General features: G+C 49.0%; 1 protein-coding gene across 1 annotated transcript; it reads left to right on the forward strand.

Moving 5' to 3' along the window:
* The first annotated feature begins 1,870 nt into the window (after nucleotides 1-1,870).
* LOC147985731 (protein PAIR1-like) lies at nucleotides 1,871-7,431 on the forward strand. The gene is made up of 11 exons (XM_087544234.1): nucleotides 1,871-2,147; nucleotides 2,288-2,792; nucleotides 3,430-3,583; nucleotides 3,906-4,040; nucleotides 4,195-4,247; nucleotides 4,340-4,528; nucleotides 4,969-5,031; nucleotides 5,120-5,622; nucleotides 6,140-6,305; nucleotides 6,665-6,770; nucleotides 6,872-7,431. Exons 1-11 carry the CDS (start codon nucleotides 2,089-2,091, stop codon nucleotides 7,012-7,014), a joined length of 2,076 nt encoding a protein of 691 aa, XP_087400360.1. The 5' UTR covers nucleotides 1,871-2,088; the 3' UTR covers nucleotides 7,015-7,431.
* Nucleotides 7,432-8,948: the final 1,517 nt, after the last annotated feature.

Raw genomic sequence — 8,948 nt, forward strand, 5'->3', positions numbered from 1 at the left:
CTGCATCACCCCTAGCCACTTCCAATACCACAAATGGGCAGGCACTTATTCCTACGATGTCTACATGGTAGATACACCTAAGAAGGATGAGGATGACAAAGAGCCCCCTAAACACAGACGTAGAAGGCGCCATGGTAAAGGTACTGGTAATGGGGATGCTAGCCATGACACTACCGATAATGGCGCTACTCCTGACGGCGCCGAGGATCAGAATGCTGGCGATAAGCCGATGACGGTCGAATAGACGACATCATGTCCAACGGGGACAATGATGACCCAGAGGACGATAATTATTATCCAGAATCCGAGGAGGATGTAAGCCTCGGACCCGATGAATTTGACATTCTAAGGAACCCCTCGATGATCCTCGGCTGCAGGCTCTCTGCCGATGGTTAATTAGCATCGCTAAAAGCATGAAGCAAAAGTCCCAAAAGCTTAGAGCCGAACAGGACAAACTAAACGATAAATGGGCCGAGCTCCTCGACACTGAGCAAGAGCTTGAGGAATGATTCGCAGGGAATAACCAGTACTACCCGTGAAGGAAGCTGCTCCCAGAGTTTGATGAGGAGGTTGTCGGCAACCCGCTATCAAAGCGCAACTGGGCCGGGAAGCCTGACCGCTCTCCTCGGGGCCGAGATAGGCCAACAAGTGGATATCCTGACCCCCCTAAAAAACCTCACCATTACGACAAGGATCCATTTCTGCCTTTTGAAACCATTGCAGAAGAAATTGGCATCAAGACCAGCTGCTCGTCTCGGTCCATCTATGGATCTAGGGAGCGCCCACCGATCGGACATGCGGGATACCTAGCTTGGTTAGCCAAACATGGCGATACACGTGATTATACATGTGATAGGACCGTAACGACATCGGACATTCGGCAACCAACAACTCGGGTCCGAGGAGCTGCTCGCTCCATTTGCAGGTTATGCAGCACCAATTCTCATAAGGGTTTAAACCCATCAATACTGAACAATATGACGGAACCACGAACCCCGCTATATGGATCGAGGATTTCCTCATACACATCCACATGGCCCTAGGTGATGACCTCCATGCCATCAAATACCTACCACTAAAGCTCAAAGGACCCGCACGACATTGGCTTAACAGCTTGCCCGAGAACTCCATCGGTAATTGGGAGGACCTCGAAGATGCCTTACGAGCAAATTTTCGCCAAAACCGAAGGGAGGAGCTCGGACAGACAGAGGTGGGAGGGTGGATGCCGACACCGGGAATGGTGGCTGCCGGGCCGGAGTGGCGGCCGGTGCTCAGAGGTGAGGAGAGGTCACGCGCTCAGTGGATTCTCGAAACATGAGAATATTAAAGTTATAGGAATAGAATGTCATCTCCTCTTGTACCCTACGGGATTAGGTGAAGTGTTTGATAGCACATGAAAAATAAAGGAATTCTAAAAAATGTTTGAGTGGATGGAAAGTTTTCATTCCTACAAATCAAACGAGCATCATAAAAAAATACTCCCTCCATTTTTATATACAAGGCCACAAACTCGGATTACAGGTATCAGTGTAAAATTTAATGCATATTTTACAAGTCAGATTTTTTTCTTGTTTACCGGGATCATTAATACTCCGCATGCATACAAAGAAATTGAGTGAAGGAAGTAGCTAACTGTCATTATGACTGCATGCATGCAAGTATTAAACAAGTTCTTAGTACGAGAAAATATCATTGATTTTGCCTCGATTACTGTTGGTGGCCTTGTATAGATGTAAAATGTATATTTCATAGTGGACTTGTATATAAAAATGGAGGAAGTAACTAAGGTTTCAAATCCTTTAAATATTCTAAATTCCTTTATATCAAAGGAGCCTTTTTCAAGGATCCGCTGTATGCTCAGCAACTCAAACCCCATTCCGCACACCGCCGACGCTGCCTGCCTGAGCCCACATAGACCACGGCACCTGGGAAGGCCGAGAGAGAATTCAAATTTCTCGGTGACTCCCATTCCCCAACACCTCCACCACCGCTACCTAATCCGTCGCTCTCCTACATCTCCTCCTCCTGCCCCCGCCGGCGATCACCGCCGCGCCCTCCTCGGCGGGGGGGACACTCCGGAAGCACGTGATGAAGCTTAAGATCAACAAGGCGTGCGACCTCGCCTCCATCTCCGTCCTCCCTCCCCGGTACAGTGCTCCCGCCCAGGCCGATCCGCGCCCAATTAATTAATTCCCCTCTCCTCCCCTCTCGCCGCCGGCTGCTCCCGTTCGTTCCGCCGCGTACTTGGTTCGGTTTGTGATCGCGGTGTGTTGTTTTGGTGGTTCAGGAGGACCAGAGGGAGCAGCGGTGGCGGTGGTGGCGGGACGAGCGCGCCTGCTGCTGCTTCCGCGGCGCAGCAGCAGCGGTCCCAGTCGATGTCGCAGAAGTCCTTCTCGCAGGGCGTCGGCGCGTCCTTCTCACAGGGCATAGGCAGCGGAGGCGCGTCCTTCTCCCAGGGCAGCGGCGGCGGAGGCGCCGCGTTCTCTCAGGGCGGTGGAGGCGGAGGCGCGGCGTTCTCTCAGGGCGGAGGTGGCGGAGGCGCGGCGTTCTCTCAGAGCGGAGGTGGCAGAGGCGCGGCGTTCTCTCAGAGCGGAGGTGGCGGAGGCACGGCGTTCTCTCAGGGCGGATGTGGCGGAGGCGCAGCGTTCTCTCAGGGCGGAGGTGGCGGAGGCGCGTCCTTCTCGCAGGGCGGTGGCAGCGCGTCGCTCTTGCACGCGCAGTCGCAGCTCTCGCAGGCCTCCCTCAACGAGAGCCTCCTCAGCCTCCTCTCGCAGGCTCCCGCGCGCGACCAGGTCTCGTATACATCATCTTCCTTCTTCTCCAATTGTTGCTACTGTGTGATGATCGATGATCCAGGCCGCGTTTGCTTCTACCGGATGGATCGGTGGGTTCAGTGATTTTGTTCGGTCTGTGGGTAACTATAGTTTTGGGATTTTGTTGGTTGCAGTAGCAAGTTTGCAACGAATTGATTGGCGTTGGTTATTGCAATTAGTCGTTTCCACTGAATCCACTTGTGCTTGTTTGATAGGCAAAAGAAATAGTACAAATCTCTGCAGTTGCCATTTCATTGAGCAAATTCGTGAACTAAGTATTGCTTGATATCTCAATTTGGTGCACGCGAGCATTCTGTACAGCATGACTGAAAGTGTGAATAGCATTCATGTACTGCTATGTTTTGTCAGAATTGACGCCCTTCTGGGCACAGTCAGTATGTAGTTCCATTACTATTTATTCATATTCGTCAATGCAGAGGGAATTCCCAAACCAACAGTCCTTATGCTACTAAATGTTTTATTGAGAACAGCTATGTTTTTTTTGTTATATTTGCTAGTTGCAGAAGTTGGATTCCTTAAAAAAAAGTTATATACGGTGCATACTGTTTATCTGCTGCCCAGTTGTGATCTTCATTCTCTTTCCATTGGTGACCAGAAATTTGCCATGCAAGAGGACCCGTCGAAGCGGAAGTCTTCGTATCCTGCCAGTTCAGCTTCTTCTTGTATGCGTGACGAATCTCAGCTGCAAATTGCAAAAATACCAACCAACCCTATCCACCGCTGGAGCCCCTCTCTTCTGGATAGCAGATGTAAACTCAAGCCCTTGCACCTGACAGAATTTACATTTTATTCATCTTTCTTTTGCAGGGAAATTACATTTCACTCATTGGCATAACAACAGTTCACATGCTCTTCAAGCACACTGGTTTTGGTGTTCTGAATAGGTTCACAAAAACTCTCTCATTTACTGGGCATGTAAGGTCAAATGGTGCATGCTTTAAACAGATAGTGGACTTGAAGCTGTTCTAAACCTAGACTCTAGGTTCTATTTTTAGCTGTCACATTGTCATGATATACTTGGAACTTGGAAGTATATTTAGACTAAAGTGCTCAATTGATGTTATTCGACAGGTCAGGTTAATGAGGATGTTGAGCGCAAATTTCAGCATCTGGCAAGTTCAGTACAGAAGATGGGAATGATATTAGACTCTGTGCAAAATGATGTGATGCAGTTAAACAGAGGCATGAAGGAGGCATCACTAGACTGTAAGTCACCCCTTAATGGATACTAGTACTTTAGATCAACATACGGGTGATAGTAGTTGCTGCTATTTTCTTCATGAGTTTTGCACTCTGATTCTGTTACTTCCCACAAATAGTACATCATCGACTAATGAGAGCATGTATTCGTTTTGTTCAGCTGGTGGCATTCAGACCAAGTTTGTGCTCCTAGAGGACTCTCTAAAGCAAATTGTAAGGATAGCTGCTGGTTCAGTCCTTTTTTCCTTCTTCTTTTTGCTGAGGCAACAAAGTTCTGTTTAATTAATCCTAACATGCTGCCACAGCTTAAGGGGCAAGATGATCTCAAAGCACTCCTCAAGGGAAGCACGAAAAGTAATGCTGACCAGCTCAGTATTCTCACCAGCAAACTGGATGAGATATCCTCGATACTTTCAGTCTTGCCAAAGCAAGTTCAAACAGAATTCGAGCAATTCAAGGGTGACATATTTAGTTTTTTTACAAAAGAGATGGAGGTACTACTGCTAAGATCAACCACTAGTTTTGATACAACTCTGTTAGGTTCGGTTGTCTTTGGAAATTATTCTGATCATCGGCATGTGCATATAAGTAATTATCTTATCTTGATGATTTACCACTATGTAAAGCTCTCTCCAATGTCCATATGTGTGAGTTTAGTTTCATATAAACATATAGGCTGGTTCATACCATTTTCTTCTGTATCTTTCTTTTTCCAGGAACCATCATTTCCGTCGTCTATTCATGATATCTAATACTAAAAATTCTCATTGTGCACTAGGGCTTATTTTTCAGCATTTTACTCTGAAGTTAAAATATTGCTTTTGAGGAACATGCACAATCTTGTATATCATGTGGAATGCTCAACCGTCGTCACTGCACATACTAAAGCAAAGCAACTAATGTGGCTCTTCCTGATCTTTGCCTCTTTGGACAGGGGGTCGTTAGAGCTGTCAGATCTCTCGATAGTAGGCTGCCCGGGGTGATGCAAATGCTGGCAGTACGCGTACTTCTTACTCAACTATTTGAATTAACTAGCCTTTCAGTATTTGTCTCCTCATATTCTATTTTTCTTTTCTTTGTTGAAGGATCAGAGCTGCACCACCAATGCAAAACCCCTGATGAACCAGGCAGCAGTAGAAAATGGAAGCCCCCTGATGAACCAGACACAAGTAGCAGATGGAAGCCCCCTGATGAACCAAGGACCGGTAGCAGACAGAAGGCCGCAGAAGAAACCAACGGCAGTAGCAAATGGAAGGCCCAAGAGGAAGAACCAAACGGCAGTAGCAAATGGAAGGCCCAAGAGGAAGAACCAAACGGCAGTAGCAAATGGAAGGCCCCAGAGGAAGAACCAGGCAGCAGGAGCAAATGGGAGGCCCCAGAGGAAGAAACCAACAGAAACAGCAGCAAATGGGAGGCCCCAGAGGAAGAAACCAACAGAAACAGCAGCAAATGCAAAACCCCAGAGGTACCTCACACGAGTGACAAATGGAAGGCCCCAGGTGAAACAAACAGAAGCAGCAGATGGAAGGTCGCAGACGAACCAGAAACCCAAGGCAAATGGGAAAGCCCTGATACCAGTAACAACAGCGTAATCTTCTTCTAACCTCAGCTTCTTACTGCAGATTTAGGTTGTTAGGTAATTACTCTATGCATTGCTGCTGTGGTGTGGAGCATCAGATGTGAAAATTGCCTTGATGAAATCGAAAATCAAACTGAACCTATAAATCTTGAAATCCTCAAGAGGAAAGCTACAAGATATTCTTATGCCTCTCCAGAAGGGGTATTAAACCTACTGCCACTCTTATTTATGTGCAGGAGGATCTTGTGATAAGATGCTTCTCTTTTTTTTTCTTTCATTACAAAGCTAGTTAGTTCTGGCCTCTCAAATCTTGAAATGTCCAATATTCTAATGCCCGTACAGTAGAGCGTTATCTCTGTTTTGACAGCAAGATTAATTAGATTGGTGTCTTTCAGTTATAATGCTAATGAAAAAAAAAATGCGTCCACTTTCTGAATATGCATCTGCCTTTGCTTTAATCTTCCCTGATCCTTGTTTGATTTGAGATTCTACTGACTAATTAGGCTTGTTTATCTGTCGGTGCCAGCGTTCCTGCGCCCGTGGTTTATCACCGAAAGGCGGTTGATCTGAAGCCAAAGGTGGAACAGTGGATGGTACCGGAACTGGCTGGCCCAAGCTACAGCAGGCCAGCGCCACCTAAAGAGCAAGAGTTGGCGATTCAGAAGGTCAATACAGAGGCGCCAAACAATAAGGTAACTCATTTTCTAGCTCGGCTGAACAAGTGTACTTATATGTTAGCAGAGATGAGATCACCTAAGGCAATGCTGCTAGCTAGCTAATGGCTCAAGACCAACATCACTGAATTATATTAACTGAGTCATTTGTCCTGAAAGAAGAACATCACTGATGAATTGAATCACTTGTCCTGAAAGAAGAACATGACTGAATTTACTTGAGCACACTTTGGTGCCGCTGCTTCATAAATTCTCTGTGGTTTGTGCTTGTTAATTAAGCAAGTGAAACGGTAGGTTAGGTTAAACCAGTGTGAAGTTGTTCTTGGAAGGTTAGTTACTGATGATCATGCTTGGTTGGTTGCGGATGTGGGAAAAAGATGCAGGCGATGCTGGGCCTTCTCATGGACTCGGATGACGACGGCGAAGACGAGGGGGCTGACAGCGACTGGAGCGCCTCCTGCGTGATCCTGAAGTTGGAAGCAGGTAGAGGCAGCCGCGGAACTGAACTGAATTTCCTTTCCCCCTCTGCGTGCCGGTGCCTCTCATGCATGCATGCTGATCCTGTGTGTGCGTGTATGGTGCAGGGTGTCCGGGTGATGAGGTGGTGCCGGAGGAGGCGACGAGCGAGGGGGAGGGGGAGGCGCTGGAGATCCTGCGGCGGGCGAGGAAGCGGCGGCGGAGGGAGGCCAACGCCAATGCGATTGTGCTCGTCCAAGACCAACGCTGAACAGAGGCTCGTACAGCAACCCAACGGTAACGCGTGGCTCGTACAGTGGGTCGACAGACAGTGTTTTGACAGAGGTGTGGTTAACGGGGCATACAGGAGAGGTTACAGAGGCCGGGAGAGGTAAAAGTATACACACTATTTCACCGTGTGGTGATGTGATGTACAGACAGAGACACGTACTTCTCTTCTTTTTCCCTTTCACCGACGAAATGGAGGCTCGTACTGCTAAGCAAGTTGAAGATTTTTCGGAAAAGGAGTTGAACTCTACAGATGTTCTCACTAAAAACTTGATCGAGGATGAAGCTTTGTTATTGGATCAAAATACACACGTCTCTTAAATCATGATCAGAGTTAAGGCTTAGCTTGTATACTTATTTCATTACGCCATAGCAATAGAGAAGGATACACATTGCTTCACTTTTGTTGATCTACGCAAGTCATGCCTACTTCACCTATATCGTAGTTGGGGGCTTAGTTCTCTCTGTTCTTTGGTTGTCAGTGACGAAACTCAAATATCATGCCCGTTTGGTTGGTCAGAGTTGCAATCTCCATGTATAGCTACAGAATGTCAGTGTGTTGGAAATTGGAATTCTAACAAACAACATGTTAAGTTTCTATGATGAACATATGCTTGCATGAATATGCCTTTCTTTTAGAAATGGAGGAAGACCCCCAGCCTCTGCATCTAGACAATGCATGCAGCCACTTTATTAATTATTCACAAAAGTCCTTACAAAGAAATACAACAGTAAGTCTGAAGCCACCGTCTAGGCAACATCTATCGCTACTCCTATCCAGTTGATGAAGGGATGCTGATAGTCCGGGCATAATATCACAGACCTCGCAGCCAAGCCTAACATCTAAGACCTGAGACCCCAACCTAGCCACTTGCCGGGTCAGGGGCACACATTGATCCGGCGTGCTCTGAGAGTCCGCCGCCGTCAACTGCCACCGCTCTATCTTCAGAACTGTACTGATGCAACAACCTTGCTCGGTCTAACTATCGTCGACGCCACCACGGCGCCCAAAGGCACCACCTCCCTGCGCGCAAACAGCTGAGCACGTCGCGGTCGCCACTGATACACCTCAGCGCATGCTGCCAAGTACCACCAGCTGACACAGCTTGAAGTCCTTGGAAGATCTGCCGTCCGTAGCACCTGTCGGTGAGGCATGGCTTGACATCTCCACCGAAGCTCCGTGCAAGACGAAGCCGCTCCACCTCTTGCCTCTGACTTCCAGCGCTGCTCCACAAACGATGCTCCCAAGAGAGAAACGACACCGCAGTGCCGTCATCGTCCGATCTGGAACACCAGATCCTAGGGTTTCCCCCGGAGCAGCACGAGTGGGTCGACAATAGTTACATGACGATGCCTCCATCAAGGTAACAGCGAGAACGCCGCCATCGCCTGCCGTCGGCTCGGTTTTCACCGGCAACCATGTCTCTCTGACTCGCAGTCGGGACTAGATGATGGATCTCGAGATCCGATCACCAAGCCTCTGGCCGGCCATCTCTGGAAGAAGATGACCGCCACCTCCACCAGCGTCACCATGCTGGGCACGCGTTGCCGCTGGCACCCCCATGGTGCCTAGAGGCCGACAAGCCCCGACGAACACCACGCCTCGCCAGCCGCCATGGCCCAGACCCAAGCACCACCAGATCCAGATCAGATCAGGATCAAGGGCCCCAAGCCGCAGCCGCCACGGAGGCAGCACCACTGGACGGTGCCTTGCCCTCCACCCCGCCGTAGGACCGAGTCATCGCCAGAGCTCCGTCGCGCCACGCCGCCGAAAAAGCTCGCGCCGCCGTCAGGGGAGAGAGAGACGCGCCAGGGAGAGGCCCCGCCGCCGCCGGCACTGCCTGGACTTTGCCCGGCTGTGTCCCTCGGCGGCGACGAGGGGGAAGGGAGGGTGGAGGAGGGCCGGCGGCGGAGAGA

The sequence above is a fragment of the Triticum urartu genome, chromosome 2A (genome assembly GCF_056163025.1).
Source record: "Triticum urartu cultivar PI428250 chromosome 2A, HENAU_Tu73, whole genome shotgun sequence".
In the NCBI taxonomy this organism is placed as follows: domain Eukaryota; kingdom Viridiplantae; phylum Streptophyta; class Magnoliopsida; order Poales; family Poaceae; genus Triticum; species Triticum urartu.

What these genes read in the sequence shown, in the direction of transcription:
- LOC147985731 (XM_087544234.1), top strand. Translation starts at nt 2,089, where the DNA reads ATGAAGCTTAAGATCAACAAGGCGTGCGACCTCGCCTCCATCTCCGTC. An exon ending in ATCTCCGTCCTCCCTCCCCG is followed by an intron (nt 2,148 to 2,287) that starts GTACAGTGCTCC and finishes TTGGTGGTTCAG; the next exon opens with GAGGACCAGAGGGAGCAGCG. An exon ending in AGGACTCTCTAAAGCAAATT is followed by an intron (nt 4,248 to 4,339) that starts GTAAGGATAGCT and finishes ATGCTGCCACAG; the next exon opens with CTTAAGGGGCAAGATGATCT.